The sequence below is a fragment of the Catharus ustulatus genome, chromosome 2 (genome assembly GCF_009819885.2).
Source record: "Catharus ustulatus isolate bCatUst1 chromosome 2, bCatUst1.pri.v2, whole genome shotgun sequence".
Lineage (NCBI taxonomy): Eukaryota > Metazoa > Chordata > Aves > Passeriformes > Turdidae > Catharus > Catharus ustulatus.
In genome coordinates this window covers 94,312,413-94,331,491 of record NC_046222.1, presented here as the reverse complement: position 1 = coordinate 94,331,491, position 19,079 = coordinate 94,312,413, and the positions used below count along the sequence as shown (strand labels likewise).

Genomic DNA, 19,079 nt, shown 5'->3' with positions numbered 1-19,079 from the left:
GCTCCCTTTTCAGTCTCCTTGCAACTGCATCAAACCAGACATCCTCCCCTTTCCAAATAAGCTTCTTCAGCCTGACAATCTTGCTAACCACCTGAATAATCAGATGAAGAGAGTGGAAGTTTGCCCTTTATCCAAACTGGTGCCAGCATTGCTCCAGGAAATTTCTTGGACTGTGTCCAGAAAATGCAGTTCTGACTTAAACCAGGTGTTAGATATATCTGCCTTGCTGGGAGATAAAGTCACTGCTCCTTGTAAGGACAAAAGGCTCTTTAGCGTTAAATGTCATTCTACTCTGTTACAACTATGAACTGGCAATCCAAGAAATTTCCTGGCCACCCAGGGGCAGGGGTGTTGTGACATGTCTGGCACCCCTGCAAGGCTGGGTGAAACTGCCAGCCTTACACTGCCTAGCCCCGAAGATGGACAGAACCACCTCTGCCTGATCCAAACAGGAGTCTAGCAGAAAAAAGGCAGCAGAGAGCTGCAGCAGAGCCCAGTCCCACATAGACATCAGCCAGCACCCAGGGCTGAACCTCCTGGCATCAGGTCCCTGGTAAAGCAGGGGGAAGAACTGTGCCAAGCTGCTGGGAGAGAGCATGCAGCAGAGGTAGGTGAGGGATCTCAATTAAAGAAGGAAATAGTCAATTATACAAATGCTCTGCAGTTCAAAAAAAGCTGCCCTACTGGCTGCAAGACTATTGTAGCTCTTTCTGACCTCCTCCAAAGACAGATGTTACAGCTCAAGGGACCATTCTGTACAGCTCTGTTTTCCTCTGAACTCTAATATATAGTTCCAGCAGCTTTTTTTTGTTGTTCTTGTTGGTTGGTTGGTTGGGTTTGCTTTTGCTTTTTTCAGGGTTTTTTGTTGGGTTTTTTTGATCGGTTTTTGTTTGTTCATTTTGTTTTTGTTGGTGGTGGTTTTGGTTGTGTTTTTTTTTAACCTAATCCCTAGAAGAGATCAGAGGTTAATCAGCTTCAGGAGAACTGGACAGCAGGGCTGTCAAGATTGTAAATAGCTTTCCTATTTATTTCTTTTCCACAGAACGATTCTTTATTTTGCCAGGTAACTGTTTAACCAAAGACTGCAAAATGTTGTACAGACTAGCAGGGAGCAATCTCTCATTTCAGGGACAAGCAAGCAGAGTGCAAGTACTCTTCATGGAACAATCCGGATTTTTTAGGTCCCTGAGATCCATTTTCCCCAATCCACATTCAGAAGTGACTCCTATGAAACAGTGGAAGGGAAAAGGCTTTTGGTAACTAGTGACTTTAGGTTTGCTTTGGCTAACTTCACAGTAAGTACAGCCATGGACTGGTATATAAGTACTTTATCAGGCAGCTGCACTAAGCCAGATAAATCCAGGTAAAGCACTGCATTCATATCTCTACACTGAAAGAATGGCCTCTATTCAGCTTCTCCAGGCTGGCTTGACCCAGTTCTGTTGCACAGGGCCACATGGTTCTGCATTTCCTAATCTTCCAGAGTAAGCCATCAACTTTTTCATTTTTTCCCCCCTTCAAACAGATCAAAATCTGTGGATTGTCTTTGAGTTTTCATGGGGTGAACATGAACATACATAATAGGGCAAACATTTGCTTTGGCTTATTAGTTCATTTTTCCCTCACTTTGTCTGCTAGTTTATGTGGGAACCCACATTTTTATTCATCTGCAGTTTTTCTGCAGACTGCTTTGATATGTCCTATGGAAAATGGACAAATTATCCACATGACTGTAGTTTATACTGCCATGTAGGCCAAGATACAGACTCACAACAATCAAAGTCACTTTCCTACTGCAACACAAATAAGCAGTCAGGAGAGCAAGGAAGATGGCAATGAGTAACTCAGGGAACCTTTCCTGTCTAGGTATGGGAGATGTGCCATGTTTCTCTGCAGGCCTGGAGGCTTTGGTCTGAGGTTGTTAATTTTTCTGCAGAGGACACACAGAAAGGGCAAGACAGGCAAGCACTAAAAGCAATCCAATTTCTTTCATAAATCAGCAGGATACAGTATCCAGTTGTTTACTTAGCATAATTTTACACAGACTAGATTGGACAAGTCATGAAACACTGGGCACAAGAGCTGAGAAATGCTGCTATTAAAAAAGGCATGCAGAAAACTTTCCCAAGGGATGCCAAGAGTGTGTGTGGGAAGAGGTAGGAGGAAGAAGCAGCAGCGTCAGGGGTTATAACAAACAGAAGAGAAGCAATTGTGTTTTTCCCTCAAAATCAGTTACTAAACTTTTCAAAGAGAAAAGCATCGCTGGAAGCGGAACACAGGAGCGACACTGGAAACAAGCGTGCAGCTGCAAGGAAAGGCTCCAAAGCAGTTAAAGCAGAGTCAAGCTTCAGGGTGTAATGCAAGTTAACAGCTTGGATACAGGCAGGTTTGCCAAGTAAAGCTTGCTAAGGTTTTCAATGCTGTTTGCTTCACAAGGAAACAGATTCTTCTGACTAAACAGGGACTGCTGAATCTTAGGAGTCATGGCAATCTTGCAATCATGAATACCTAACAGTATGGCCAGTGAGTGGAAGAGACGAACATGGAATTAACACCACCTTCTCCAAACCAATGTCACAAAAGGAACAGAAACCTCACAATAGAAAGATTAATGACAGACTACATATAATGTCTCCCCACAAGAAGCATGCAGCATGAGAGTCATCCTACATGTGTAGATTTTGTGAAACAATTTTTAAAGTGTGCATACGCTGATAGTTTGCACTGTTCCCCTTTTATGGTCATTGGGCTCATTCCAACAAGGAATAAGAATAGCTTTCCATTGATGAAAACTGGTGGGTTTTTTGGTTTGGTTTTATTTGTTCTATGTTCCAGTGAAATTTTTTCAGCCTACATGGACTGCAGCTTTGCCCTCTGAAAGTGAAAAGAAGACCTACCTGTGCACCATTCTCTAGTAAAACCTATAGATCTTTAGGTCTTACAGTTCCATTAGTGCTTGCCTTAGTGCCGTAGATCTAAAGATCAATAAAGATCCGGTCTTCTAAGTATTTTCCTTATTTGTTTGGAAAGGAGGAAAGTAGAAAAGGCAGGGGAAGTTTTATGCACATCAACATCCCCCAACGTTTCAGGCAGCAAAATTAACTAGTCATAATTTATTCAAAGATCAAGCTGATAGGCTTCAGCCCACCTCCTCTTTTCTCATCCTTGCCACCATTCTTTTTGAAATTAAAAACTAAAGAGAAAACCACAAGAAAAGATGAGAAGGATGAAGAGCATTTCCACAGTGCAATGCGCACTACAGAGTTCTAATATTTCTTCCAATGCCTCTAGCCAGAGGTTATAATACCTCATTTTCTTCATGCCAACCAAAACTTCTTAAGGAAAGCCTTCACTCTGACTTTGACATCCCTCCTGTTTGGGTGATCAAAGCTTTACAGCCCAGAACAGACATAACTTTGCTGATCCTGAGCAATGTGTGAATTGCAGAATCATGGCCTTGAAAACTGAAAATCTGGGGTGTGCCCACAGAGCATGCCAATACATTAGGTTTTCTAATTTGTTAAACATTTGGCAAAGCAAGCACTGGATCAGAGGTATCCCAGAAGAAAGGAAGTCTTTTGTCTGTTCTCAGTTCAGGTTAGTCAGAATAATCAGATATTCCCCATGGCACCTCTCACATTTAAGCAGAAAGGCAAAACACTGCCAATAAAATACGCACATAGGCACAAATCACCTAGAGCTTCAAGCAACCACTCATCACAAAACCACAATTTCAGTTCTGTGAAAGTTTCTGCTCAAGTCTCTTTCTCCATGGGCATTATCATTAGCAGTTCATCTAACTGTAGCTCTTAAAGCAGGCAGAGAAGGTGAATTTGTGGCTCTGGCTCCCTCAGTGTTTCTTTTGGAACAATGCTAAGGATGGCAGCCACTGCCCTTTGTCCCCATGTTCTCTCCTCCCACTATCCATGTAAGTTGTGGCAAGCTAGAACCAGGACGGACTTGCATTGTTTGCCAGCAAAGGAGGTATTCATGAAACAAATCCTTGAGGAATGGAAGCTATGGCTTGAGCATATGGTCATCTCCAGCAGAAACAGCAATTTGAGCTACTGCCCCTTCTCCCTGACAGCCAGCAGTGGCTCTTTCCCAGTCTCTTGCCACCTTCCGCATAGCAACCACACAACAGTTTGGAACATCATGTGCTGAACTCAATCAATGAATCAATCCAGGTTATAAATAACCAGGGGAAGGAGAGGAGTAAGAGTATTTTAAAACTGGAACCAGAGTCTGTTCACTGATCCAGGTCACCATCTGGCCCCAAGGCAGCTGTGTCGGCACAAGCGTAGGGAAACAGGCAAGGAACCAGTGAGCAAGGCAGGACAAGAACATCCTACAGCCACATCTGCCACTGAGAAAATGGTACGTGCCACAATATCACCCATGCCTGCTGTTAAAAACTGGAGTACTTAGTACAACTTGGAAGAATTTACACATTTGTAGTCTCTGTGAGCTCTTTACTTTGAAGCAAAAACACATGAGCTCCATTGGTAGGAATGACAATGCTTTTAAGCTGCATGGGGCTAATATCTCCAAACTCCTCCCTCTGACTACCCTTCATCCCCTAAAAAAGCACTGCACTTACGAGATAAAATACAGTGCCAATATATAGCTTGCTTTTCAAAACCAGACAAAAACTACAGTAAGTTTCAAAACTTAAGGTATCTCCTGCAATATGAGCATAGCCATACTATAGACAGCATTTTTCAACTCTTTTTCCTTTTTCTGTGCAACCTCTCTTTTACAACTGTTTGTGATTAATACGTGCTATTAAAAACAGAGGGGGTGTGCAGTAGAGCCAATCTCAGTATTATGGAAGAAACTACTGTCATGCACAGTCCAGCAAGCTGCCCTGTGTAAAACTGCTGCACAAAGGAAAACATTTGCTGTGCAAAGAACATTCACTGTGTGTCAATGTACCTTCATTCTTCTCTGGTTTCTCTGCTTGTTAACTGCAGTAAAAAAAGCATTGCCTCCTCATGAAGGCAGCCTTTGAAAAACTTCAGCTGAAAATTGATCTTTATCAAGCCATCTGACAAAAAAGGAATATCTTGCTGTTGGCAGACACAACAGCTGAAGTTAGAGAGCAGCAGTCACACTGCCCATCGATCACTGGAGATTCAGAGATAAGACTGAAGTCCTATCAGTTGACCTAACCCTGCCTCTTGTTTCTCTCCTCTCCTCCCTGTTTACCCATTACACCCCACCACTCCTCCAGGACCTTGTGTCCAAGACCATTTTCACTTGTTGCATCTATACACACACTAAGCTATAAAATAATCTGCAGCAAAATCCTTGCAGAGGTTTTGCTTGCTATAACCATCTTGGCCAAAGACCCCCTACTCTGTACAATGTACATGCATTAATGTAATTATTCACCCTGTGTAAGGCTGAGGAATTCAGAAGAATATGACAGTTTGAAAAGGCAAAACCTCTCTACAGAAGAGCGTTATCAGTCAAGCTTTGCACATATCACATGGGAGGATCTCATTCGATTTTAAATTTGAAACTGTTAATTTGTGAATGGAACTCTGTATAACACAAATGGAGTAACAGGGAGAAACCCATGCATTCCTTCATCTGTTTTGAAGACTTAATTTAAACTGATTGCTTTTTGAATGGCATAAACTGCAAGACATCCAAGGATTCAAATACAGGCATTTTTTAAATTTCTTTGATTGGGTTAATTTCCCCTCTTTCCCATCTAAAGCTCCCCAGTAAATCCCCATGGGTCAGTTACTACAACTACTTTACACTGCTGAATTCTGTTAGCAGTCTGCTCATCATTCCTGCAGATGTTTCTGTTTTTAGGCTTCTTGGAACTATACTGGACTCATTTCTTTGAGTAAACATAGACCCTTTGTAGGCTGCAGATGTACAAGGAGAACACTGTCCTCTACATCAAGCAGATGTACACCTCACCTTCTTTTCTGGTAAAAGCAAGATGACACATTTTAGAGAAACAGGTGGGAAGCAAGCAGTCTGAACTTTTTCCCTCTCTTCTAAGAAATTTCTGAAAAGAGAGTGCTACATGCACCCATATGCCCTGGGACTGGACAATGCAATTTGTGAAAGCCCTGCAAGCAGAGAGTGAACATTCACATGCAAGGACCATGCCTTTCAACAGAAATATGAGGGAAGCCTTATACCATCTCATTATTAAATTTTACATGTTGCTAATAAAGCAGAAGGTTCCTCTACTCACCTCAGTAACATCCATGACTTTGATGGCTGCCAGCTGACCCGTTTTGACATGGCGACCCTGAGTAAGAGAGAGAGAACAGTCAGCACCAGCATCTCACCCATCCCTTCACCTTACACAGAGCAAAACACTTGAACAAGAGTTCCAGTCACTGGGTTTTCCCATGCTGAACCCTTCTGATACTTCCTGAGAAATACTACAAACACTCTAGATGGCTAAAACAACAACAACAACAAATTAAAAGTGTTCCTCTTCAAATTTTAGCATCCATTTATTTTTCTCCACATCAAAATAAATGATTATCAAGTACAAACAGGTTATATTCACAGCTTCCGTTCTGTTTATTTTAGCAAAGCTCGATGTCAGTAATGATAGTTTATTAACGTATCAGCATAAATTCCACACATTGCATATTTTATTTGTATGAACCAGTGCCTAGTAGCTAGGTAATATATTACATGCTTTACCTAGCAAGTATGGTTAGTCCATTCTTATGGCCTAAGGACATTTCTCACTGGTTTGGTCTTCCCAAGTAAAAAAAGTGAGGCTTCTGCAAGGGGTGCATCAGACCTGCAAGAGCTCTCTTTGCTTGTCTCACAATGGCTAGACAAGAACAAGAACATCATCTCCCTTCAGCTACACCACAGCAAGGGTACAGTTTCTCAGTACAGCTGGAGCTGAGTTAATAGATCCCAGCTCCTGCAGCAGGGAGCTCCTACCCTTCCTTCCTCTGCCTCCTTCCAGCCTCCTGTCACATATTTCTCCCAGGAGCACTGAGCTCCTTCTGGCACTCATTGTATCATATGATAAGCTGATTGAGATCACTGAAATGGCAGAAAGTTAACAGAAAAAGCAAACTGTGGGGTGGGGCAGGGGATTGCAGTCCAGGAAATTAAACTGGTTTGTTCTGCAGTGGAAACAGAGCTGGAGCCAGCAGGATGCAGATCACAGGGCTGGGAGGCAAGCGGCATGGCAGGGCCCTCCAGCCCTGGTGGGCTGTAACTTGCCTCAGCTGACTTCTAACAAAAGCCTTTTTCTCTCCAGTGTATGTTTACATGAGGTAGAGACATCAATTAGCTGTTGTGTACTTTTTTCCTAAACAAGCACTTAGAAATGGTCCTAATATTGGTATTTTCCAGCTCTCCACTTAACACTCAGGAGTGTAACACACAGCAGTCTATCCTAAGCCAGTCAAACAGCCCAGTCTCCCAACCACTTTCCCAAGCACCATCTCCAAAGGTTCTTATCTGCATCAGTCAAGCTCTTTAGCAACAGGTATGCCCATTAAATTCCTTCACTTTTATCACAAATAATGATAAGAACACAATGGAACATTTTAACTGAAGTCACAGTTCATTTATTTCTCTCCTCACCAATTTCTGAGTTTCCTAGGCAGAAACCTATATGATGGACATGAATAGCATATTTTTTTGCCTGGACTAACATGTTAATATCTTTCCAGGGTCTTTTGAGACTGGCACCCCAAAACTGAAGCACACCAAACCACTAGTCTCTTTAGAGAAATCCTTATTCTTTCACACCTTATGATGCCCTCCATGGAGGTGATGGCCAGGCATTGTTGGTGTATTCAAAAGGATTAAATGCTGCAGAATTCACTGCCTCAGCTTTCTTCCACAACTCTTCTTGTGCTTCACTCTCCCCCTTACTAACCAATCCACGTGCTTTCTATAAATACATTACTGTGTTCAGGCTTTTGCTTGCTCTGTAAACTCGCTTTACCGCAGGCATTTCTTTTTACAGCTTGGTCTCAAGCTGGTTTTGATTTTGAAACAAAGTTAGGGGTCGTAAGATGTGTGCAGTAGCAAACACTGACCTCACCTTGACCTTACTATTTCTTGAACCAAAGTCTTTCAGCAAGCCCAGGAGATTTCCAACTCCAATTTCCCACCCTGGACCTCTGCCTAATGACAAAGGCCTGTGGTCTTCTCAAGACCTAGCATCCCACAAGGAAGGAGGGGGAAAGGTCTTGCACCAAGGTGGAAAAATGCCTACTCTCAGCTCTGCCCCATCTTCCACAGCTTTGTTAAAGAAATTTGAAAGCCCAAGGACATGGGAAGTACAGATTTAGGTACAAAAAGAATATGCTAAAGATAACAGAGAAACAAAGACATCTCTGATGAAAAATTCCTCACAACACTAAAGAGGTCTGAAAGAAACATTTTTTTTTAAAACAGTGAAATACAGTTCCCCATTCACTCTGCAGCTAAGTGGAGGTGCTAAAATGGTGGCAGAATATACTCAAGCAGAAAATGTGGCATGCAGAAGAGTGAAGTAGCAGGACAGGATGTCATTTTCATGGAATTTTTGCTCTATTTGTAATTTTAAATCTACTAACTACTAGTGGGCTTGCTATTTCCAGAGAGACACCTAAGATTTCCCAATGCTCAACTTCACAGCTTTTCTGAAGTCAGTGTTCCTCCCTGTGAGACTGGCCCACTCAGGATGACTAATGTGCACCAGCCCTACCATCCTTCCCCTGCAGCTTTTTGGGATCCTGCTGGTGCCTCCACGAGTGTCCCTGTGAAAACTGGGGCCAGCTACAGCAGAACACAGACACTGCTCATGTTTCACTGCGCTTCTTCTGGGAGGGAAAAAGCTTCTACATAACCCTCCTAAGGGACTGAAAGCAAGGGAACTGCAGAGTGTGGGAAGTGTGGTCTGCTCACGATCCCAGACCAAATTTAAACCCTGGTCACTTCAGAATATTGTTTAAAATTACTCCAAATACCCTTTCCATAATGTATGGAGCACTCATATTCTAAAAATTTACAACATATGGGGAGGAGGAGGGATGGCCTGCATGACATTAATTTATATGAGAGAAGTAAAAAGACATTTTGAAGCCACATTCTTTTCATTAAAAATATTTTCAGAGGGCGGGAAAAAACAAACATCGCAAGCACAGGATATAAGCATGAGCAGAGATTTGTTTGTTTGTTTATCTGCTTAACAGTTCTGCTCAAGAACAGACCTGTCAAACTATTAGCAGCTGATACAATTTTGCTTGAAACTTGAAATGGCTAAGCATTCCCATTTTGGAAACCAATCGTCAGATTTTCACGGCCAGCTTTTGCTTTGGAAAAATTTGTCTGTGTTAAAGAGAGTAATAATAAAATTGCAAAGTGGTTGAATGTGAAGAAAGAACTGCAGAAATCATAGATGGGAGAAACCCTGTGAACTCAATATCCTGGGATTAAAATTTATTCAAATTCTGCTCACAGGGTACTTCAAATGCAGTAACCATCAAGACTCCATCCAGACACCGTATCTCACACACCACCACTCCACTGGGATAACATTCTTCATGCAGAATGAGGCCTCTGTTTTAGTGCAGTGTGGACAAATGGCCCCTCAGGGCATCCAGGGATTCCCACCCCCATGGCAAGGCAGAGCTTCTTGCAACTTTGTTTCTCCAGGCAAATTGCTGGCAATTACCATCTGGATATCTGAAAAGCTCTGCAATATTGCAAAATGTAACCCATGTTAATTGAAAACAGCAGTTTCTTAAAATATTGCTAGTCACCAAATATCAGAGGCTGATACATCAGAGGCAGCACAAGATACTGCCCCATAGCCAGAAGGTTGTGTGGATATGAAATGTGCAATGAAGACAACAGCAACCTGGCAGCATCTTGCTAAGCATAAGGTGACTGTCTCCAGAGCCAATGGACAGAGGAAGCTGCAGAGGTTTCTTCAAATAGTGGCAGCAACAGGTAGAAAAGGCTACGTCATCCTCTTACTGGGTTTCAGCATGGGAACCACAAGAAAACATCAGCACTGTCAGCTTGTCCCCATGGAAATGAGCCCACCAACACATTCCCTTCATTTAGGCCACATTAAGATCTTATTCACCAAAATTTCTGAACAACTTCACGTTTCTTACACATTCTCCCCACTTTTCTCTCCCTCATTTCATGGTTCTATTCATATTAAAGCACTTGGTTTATCCTCCCATGGAAGCAGCACAAGAATATTTTTAAGACTGCTACTTGTACCACTGCATTTTTAAATGGCCTGTTAGGATGAGCAGTTCAATGGAATTGAGACTGCCAACCTCAAATCTTGTCCCATTTCTTCTCATGCAGATGACTGCAAGTTCATTTACATAGAGCTGTAGTTCTCATCAACACAGCAATATTGCAGCATTTAACTGGATCTTAAACTGAATCCACTACTTCAGCACATTCCTAGTCATGTCTGATAGCAATATGGTGTTTATTTCTCATCTCAGTGGGCTTTATGCATGTTGAAAAGCAGAGGGGACAAGGGGAATCCGTGGTAGACTGCCAAGATCTGCAGAACATTATAAATTTCAAGCCTTCCCACACTCTCCAAGTCAGTTAATACACCTACTTCTTGCCTCTTTCTTCCTTTGCACACGTTATTACTGTAAAATTTTTAGTTTAGAAAGGTTCAAAGGCAAAGGGTGTTATGCGCTGTTTTTCATGGTGCTTTTTTTCTCTTGTGCCTTAATATTATCAAAGAACTATGCAAATGAAGTGCAAAAGAAATTCTATCAGCTAATTTACCTCTTTTCCCCACACCCCCCCCCCAATTATCCAAGATATTTATGTCACAGTAATGTAATTCTCCTACTAACACAGTTTCAGACCTGCACGTTAACATGCCTCTGGGAGACTGTTCCTGGAAGCCTGCTCCCCAGCTAAATGGCATGGAAGTAGCATATGGGGCAACATCACACATTAAGGAAGGAATGCACCATTTGTGATTCATGACTTGCAAGTTTGGATTATCCTGTGCACTGTAGACAATTAAGTCTTCGGTAAACTTCTCCCAGCTCCCAGTATTCTATGCTTACAGTTGTAGAAAGAAGAGGAATTGATTTGAAAAAAAACAAAAAACAACTACTAATCCAATTTCAGTTGCCACAATGCAGACAGAAGCAGCAGACCAGATTTAGACATGCCATCAAGTGAAAATTCACCACAGTACCACCTCTTAGTAGGGAGTGCTGTACAATGCCCCCATGCCAAATTTAACTTTCCATTTTGCTTCTCATTCAGCTGACTCTTTTAAATCCTGCCAGCCTGAGGCAACAGGGCATGAAACAATACTCTGTTATTAGGTTGCACGCCCCACTGCAATGAATGATAACTTATTATTCCAAGTCATGTTTACCATCAGCTCTTTTTGTCACTCGCCAACACGGAAAGTTGTAGACCAACCAACTTTTCATTGGGAAAACTTGGACTCCACATGGAATTTATTTCCATTCCCTGAAAAGACCAGGTCTACTATGTTAAAAGCAATGGGAGTAGTGCTTGTGGAGGAAAGAGAACATATTTTTGACAGGCATAATGGCACGAAGTGAAAACAACCTCCCCAGTCAAAACCAAAAACTTAGTGTTCTTAAACAAAAAGTGTAACTAACTGCATTTGTAGTCAAAATTATGCTGTTCCTACTGATACAGCATTCTGTAAGGTAAATAATCATAGGCTCCAGCAATGGAGATGAATTTGTAAACAAAAAGGATAATGTTTATCTGACATAAATTCTTCTAGAATAAAAATGAGTAAAAAAAACCTCAGTACAAAAACCTGGAAAATCAGGGTAGAAATACATGAAAAGAAGTCATCCTGTAAGATGATTTCTAAACCCAAACCAACCAGAGCTATTAAAAGACTGTCAACTCTTTAAGTCAAAGATGGGGCAGAGCTCTTGTGTTTTCCTTCTCTCTAACTCTTGACATCAAATGCCTGAAAAGCAAAACAGAAAATAACATACTCTCTATCCTGCTTCTGATATCCACAGGCTCACTAGCTGTCTATTGATGAAGAAATAATAATGACAATTTACTCATGCATAGTACTGCATTCTGTGAAATAATGCACAGAAAGATACACAGTTTTGTCCTTCTGGGGACAGAATGAAAAGATGTTTCCCACTAGGAAGAAAAAAAGAGAGTTCTCTTCACTGATTTTTCACTTTGATTCCTAGTTTTGTGGTAGCTTTCCCACTGTGAAAGATGCTGGATATACATTATCAGAGGCATTTCCTTCTCCCAAACAGCTCATTGCCTAAATAGGAAGAAAGGGGAGGGGGGAGAAAGGATGGTGGGAAAATCGTGGCAGAAAGCCACAATCTAACTTTCCCAGGATAACAACAGGTCAATTGCAGAGCTCAGTTAGGAGGCATCTGTGCTGACTCCCAGCACACTGCCCAGCAGTCCACCTTGTCACACCCATCAGCAGGAGATGTTTCAGTCTCATGGGAAAAGACAGAAAGAGAACTGCAAAGGCAGCCAGTTCTCTTGACAATTCACCTGGAAAACAACACCAATTCCCCAAGGAGCTTTGAAAGATTTGCCTGAGGCCCGATGTTCATGCTGGTTTCAGTTCACAGCCACTGAAACACTTCACCTGGTAATAGATTAAAAAAGGTCACAAAAGAAGGGGATGTTGCAGGGCAAGCGGAGGATAAGAGGAGTGCAGCCGTGCAGTTTAAGACTATGGATGGTCCTTTGATAACCCAGTCATGCCAACTGCAGCCCACTCAGCCAACTGGGATCCCTTCAAGACTATACATTTCCTGGCTCAAATAGCACAAAACATTCCCTTACCAAGTGAAGGCTATAGATTTCCCTGTTTTTCATTCCTCAAATACCGAGCAAGAAAGGCTGACAAACAGGGGCCTGCTGGCAGCACTGGCAGCAAAGCTATGATGCATGTTCACACAAGGCCACAGAAATTTTTTGAAGGATGCACTGTGCTGAGTGCTGCCCCTCTGCCAGACACCCCAGACATCAGCTGGGTGCTGGATCACGCTTTGCTGCTCTGTAGGACACTTGAGCTAGCTGGCTTGAGACCCCAGCCTGGCAGATACCCTCTTCAAGAGCCATCCTTGAAGTCATCATCCCATTCTTCCAGTCACCACCATGCTGTGTCCAGATTTAGTGACCTTTACTGAAACCACCATCAGCTGTCCAAAAAGAGGACTTCCTTGCACTTTTTTTCTGGTTTTTAACCTTCCCAGATGATTTAGTTAGCACACTACTGAAAGACACCAAAAAAAAAAAAAATCCCAAACTAAAACAAAAGAAAATAATTAAATCAGAATAGAGGCATACCTCCCACGTGGACACAATTGGCTTACAGCACATTTGGCTTCCTTTGGAAACATCAACTAAAATCAATTGGCCCTCATTCAAATCAGTTCTTCACCCTACCTTAATGGCTTTACCCCTCCTAACACCTCCTAACCCCTCCTCCAATTTGTCTCTCTGGATGCCCTGCAATGGTCTCTTTTATATAGAACCATTTCTTTCTTGCAACTATAATTAAAATTGAGACAGATAGAGAATATCAAGGCCCAGTTTGGTGGCATGGCCACAGCATGTCCCAGTAACAGGTTCTGTGTTACTCAGGTTGAAGGGAACCACCACAAGTGACCAGAGCAAGCCCTGTGTTGGCCACAAGGCATCACAACCACTGAGTGTCCTTTCAAAGACATCTGGCACCACACAAGGTCCCTACCTCAGACCAAGCATGGCCCGAACTGACCTGACAGGGTCCCCACAGGGGCTTTAAAACAATGCAGGTGCTTCTGCAGCTGAGAGAGATGGCAGATAAAGGGCAGAGTCTCTCTACTCCTTTTGCAGAGTGACATCAAAATAAGCCTGGATGAAAAGTGCCTGGGGCTGATTCTCTTTGCTTGACTGCTTTTTAAATGAATTCATATTGACATCTAATCATCATCCAGGATGAGCAGAGCTTTCCAACTGGAAGGAGCAAGTGACACCTTGTGACCAAGGCCCTCTGCATACCCAGGCAAGTCTGCACCCATTTAACTTTGCTCACACTCACTGCTAACTTGCGGAGAAACCACCTCAGTTCTGGGCACACCCCTTCAGAAAGACGGGGTGAGATGTCCTCAACAAATTTAAGTATTTAGGCACCAAGTACACAGAAGTGCCACAAAATACGCATTTTTCTTTGGGAGAAGAAAAAAATAATAGTTAGTCCCAGCTCCTCCATGTATCACTGCTGTTGTAAGCAGCCTGCATTCTGGCAGGGGGCATTGTCAGAGATTTTTCCTTCTGTTGTGGTGTACAACAAGTCCACGCTCACCCTACCAGCCTTGTTGTAATCTATCTACTGTCAAAGGATGAGAAATGGGTGACAGCCATCACCAGGCAGCAAAAGGTCAGTGTCCCTCCCTGGGCAGCATTCAGCAGTCACACACAGCTAGTGTCCAGCTATGCTGCTTCACATCCTGACTGCCTGAGGCACCTTACTGAAATGTCCAGCAGCCTCCTGGAGAACATCAAGGAAGGGTAATAAATGGAAATCAACCTTTTCTTTTATTTCAAGAATGCTAAATAGATGGGGCAATTGTTTCAGAAGGCACAAAAACCTCATTGTAAATGCAAAAGACACAGTGATAAGGGAAAAGTGGGAGCAATTGCCTTTGCTGCTTTTTATTTAATTTTTTAGTATGTTTTTGGGGTTGCTGCTGCACAGAGGAGCCCAACACACACTGCCCCATACAGCTGCCCCCATCAAGAGTCCCACCTTTAGTCTAACTGCATCACAAGATGCTAACAAACACACTACATGGGGAGGTGCTGCTAGCTTAATATTAATGAAGGGCAAGGGAAAGGGGAAATATTTCCATGTACACCTTCCCAGCAGAACAATACAGTTGAGCAGAGCAAGAAAATCAGGCTATGTAATGAATTTATTTCAACATGGTTGAAATGAGAGATTTCACACTGGCAGCCTTAAAAAAATTCCGGAACATCAGCATTAAAGAAGACAAATTAATGAACTCTTTATGTATATATAAAAAGTTCCAGTCCAACTATTAATACTTCTCCAGTGCTACTCCACACAACAAAAATGGCTGGAATTGCATGGTTTTGAGCTTTTTGCTTCTCCTACTGAGGGGAGACACTCCATCAAGAGTTGTGGGTCCCTTCCAACTCAAGATTTTCTACTCTTCGATCCTCTTTCCTTTAGCCATTACAAACACCACCAGTACCAGTTTCAGTTAATCACATCTCCTTGGTACTATGGACTAGGAAGCCAGAATTTGCCAGGCAGAAACACTGCTGAAACTGAAATACATCTTGTAGAGCACAAGGTATGCTGCAGGAGGACTACAGTAAGAAGCATTCTTGAAAAGAACACGGACCATGCCTTATACTGTAAGCCCATACATAAGAAAAAATTCAGAAATATTTTATGAAGTTGCTTGCAAGCAACATTTAGCCTAAAACTGTAGGTATTTTAATTAAATGAGGACTTGTACCAGGAGACTATTTCCAGCATCTTTATCTTCTGATAACCTGCCAAGTACATCTGTGATTCTAAAAGGAAAAAAAAAAAATCCAAACCACCTTGTCCTTGAGAAACTGGCTGGTGGCCAGCGAGTGATCTGTAAACAGTTTTGTGTCCACACAACTATTTTCAAATACTCAGGCAGTATTTTCAGACCTCAAACTATTTCTGCTTTGTCAGCAGGAGTTCGACTCAGAAATTCAAGCCTGTACTAACAACCCTTTCTATACCAGAGTCAGTAGCAACAACTCCCCAGTCTCAGTGATTACAGAGCCATTTATTTATTTATTTATTTAGCAAGAGAAGAACCAAAACAAATGTCATTTCCTCTCTGTTGCTACCTTGGTAGTGTGTTAAGTTGCATTCCCAAAGCCTGTGGCCAACATGTTTATTATGTGAAAGGGCCAGAAGACAGAAAAGCCATTATGCAACACATTCAGCTCACAGGTTAATCCACGGAAAAGAGAGGCATTAAGGAAATGGAGGCTGTGTGTTCTCCAATAATGACTTTTTACAAAGTACTCAAGAACACACCAAGTGCCTTGCAAAAACTAGTCAAAACACGTTCACCACTCTTAAATAACACACTACAGGCCTTCACAGACCAAGTTGTGGCAAACAAAAAGGGAAAGAAATTCTTTGGGAGAATTTGCAAAGCAAGGCTGCAGTACTGCTGCCACTGCAGCTGGTCCTTACCTGCCTTGCTGGAAACTCAGGGTACAAATAAAACACAGATTAAGCAAAAGTTATTTTGGTGCAAAAGGCTTTGTTAGGTTTCTTTGTACAGGAAGAGTCAGCAGATCAATACTTGGCTCTTGGTGTCCCCAGCAGAATTTGGTCATTGGTTAGTCTATATGACAGCAGGCCTGCTGGCAACAGACAGGGTACACCTGTCCCAAAGGGAGAAAAGGATCTCTGGACAGCAGTTAACAGGGGTCACTGAAAGAGCCTTGAGCTAGGTTTGGAAGTGGAAAGGGATAAAACCAGAGTCACTAGAGAGAAGCCTGGGAGAACCATGCCAATGTTTGAAGGACAGTGTGCTACCAAGGCCCTTCAGTCTGCTGTCACAGTGCTGTCTTAGACTGGCTTAGTGGAGGTTCATATGACAGCAAAAATGGAATGGGTTACTGGTGTTTTGGAAATCACTGAAGTATCTGAGAAGGGTCACACAAAAATCAGGGCTTTTTCCCATGAAAAGGTGGCAGAATCAAGAGACCAAGTGAAGCACATCTGCATCAATGCACACAGCACAGGCAACAAACAGGAGGAACTGGAAGTTGTCACACAGCAGGAAAACCATTATATAGTTGCCCTCACAGAAACATGGTGCGATAACTCATACAATTAGAGAGCTGCAATGGATGGCTACAAACTGCTCAGAAGAGACAGGCAAGGAAGGAGAGGTGGTAGGGTAGCCCTGTGTGTTAGGGAGTGTTTTGACTGCCTAGAGTTTAACGATGGTGATGACAGGGTGGAGTGTTTATGGATAAGAATCAGAGGGAAGGCCTAGGCAGATATCCTGGTAGGAGTCTGTTATAGACCACCCAACCAGGATGAAGAGGCAGATGAAATATTCTACAAGCAGCTGGAAGTCATCTCATTATCACTGGCCCTTATTCTCATGGGGAACTTTAAGTTACCAGACATTTGCTGGAAATACAACACAGCAGAGAGAAAATAGTCTGGGTGGGCCTTGGAGAGTGTGGAAGATTGTAACTTCCTGATGCAGCTGGTCAAATGTGGACATTAGGGAAGCTGCCCCCTTAGGATTGCTGGTTGTGAACACGGAAGGATGGTGGGCGATGTGATGGTTGGAGGACTCTTGAGCAAAGCAATCACAAAATGGTAAACCATTTTCAGCTCTTAAACAAGTAAGGAGGAAGGCAGCAGAACTGCCACTTTGGCCTCTCTGGGAAACTGGTTGACAAATTCCATTGCAAGGCAGCCCTGAGGGGCAAAGGGGTCCAGAAAGGTTGGACATTGTACAAGAATGAAATCTTACAAGCACAGGAACAGCCTATCCCCATGTGATGAAAGACAAGCTGGCAGGGCAAAAGGCCAGCTGAATAATGCTCTTTGGGTGGAACTTATAGAAAAAAGGAGAGTTTAAGACCTTTGAAAGAAGGCGCAGGAAACACTGGAAATGTGCCAAGAGAGCCAACAGCACGCTGGCCTATATCAGCAGTAGAGTGGCTCACACCTCAAATCCTGTGTTCCATTCTGGGTCTCTCACAAGAAGGACGCTGAGGAGCTGGAAGTGCCCAGAGAAGGGCAACAGAGCTGGTGAAGGGTCTGGAGCACAGGTCCCATGAGGAGCAGCTGAGGGAGCTGGGGGTGTTTGGCCTGGACAAAAATGTTCAGGGGAGACTGCTCTCTGCAACCACCTGAAAAGAGGCTGTAGCAAGGTAGGGGTCAGCCCCTTCTCTTAAGCAAACAAGTGACACAACCAAAGGAAATGGACTCGAATTGTGCCAAGGGAGGTTTAGACTGGATATCAGGGATAATTTCTTCACAGAAAGAGCGGTTAGGCATTGGAACAAGATGCCCAGAAAAGTGGCGGTGTCATCATCCGTGGAGGTATTCAAAAGACATGCAGATGTGACTCTTGGGGACGTAATTTAGTGGTGGACTTGGCAGTGCTTGGTTAATGGTTGGACTTGATCGTAAATGTCTTTTTCAACCTCAACAATTCTAGGATTCTATGGTTTTAGTCCCCAACACACACATCTCTAGCTGAAGGTAGGATATACACCAAAGACTTTTGTAGTATTTCTAGTAAAAATTGCACTTTGGTAAAAATAAAAATCTCTTTTCTCATGACTCCACAACACACACAAAACTATTATTCAGCTCATGATCCAACATCAGCCATTCCTGCAAACCACAAGTCACTTCTCTGGACCACAACTGCCATTAGATGTAATATAAAAATTTCTAGTCAGAAAGGCCAAGCTTTTGGTTGTAAATCATTTGGTAAACTGGAACAAATAAGACGACTTACTATTGCCCTAGACTGCAAAGGAGGAGCAACAATCAAAATTCAGCTGAGGAGCATGACTCATACATTTTGTAGTTATATCCAAGCAGTTTAGCCCAGCATCACTACCCATGAAACCTCTGTAATACTGCACCACTTCTCAGGTGGCAAAGGGAAAGAAGAACACTCCACCCACAGGAGCAACAAAGTTGTCCCTCTGGCCCTGCAAATATCTCGGCAGCCACATTCACATAAATGGGAGAGGCAGCAGGGACACATCTTGCCGCAGCCAGAGCACAACATAAAGCAAGCAGACAGTGCACCAGCCATGTTGATGACTACAGCAGGCTGATCATCTCTGGGCCCATCATCTCATCTCCCCTAAATACAGAAATGGGAACATATATAACAGCTCAGATGGAAAGCCCCAGACCCCTGCAAACAAAAAAACATTTCTCCAACAACCATTCAGCCCTGACTCAGGAGTGCCCTACACACCCGAAGTTTCCATCCCCAGCTGGGTGGTTTCCAAAGAGGCAGTCACGAAAGATCCCATGTATTTGC

General features: G+C 42.9%; 1 protein-coding gene across 8 annotated transcripts in view; it reads right to left on the bottom strand.

The window, feature by feature from the left end:
• MAP4K4 (mitogen-activated protein kinase kinase kinase kinase 4) overlaps nucleotides 1–19,079 on the bottom strand; it is a 163,764-nt gene that overhangs the window by 79,113 nt on the left and 65,572 nt on the right. For all 8 annotated transcript variants that reach the window (XM_033051120.2, XM_033051119.2, XM_033051121.2 and 5 more), the window contains exon 3: nucleotides 6,221–6,277. In XM_033051120.2, the coding sequence (XP_032907011.1) occupies nucleotides 6,221–6,277 (57 nt within the window). The remainder of the gene's footprint in view (nucleotides 1–6,220; nucleotides 6,278–19,079) is intronic.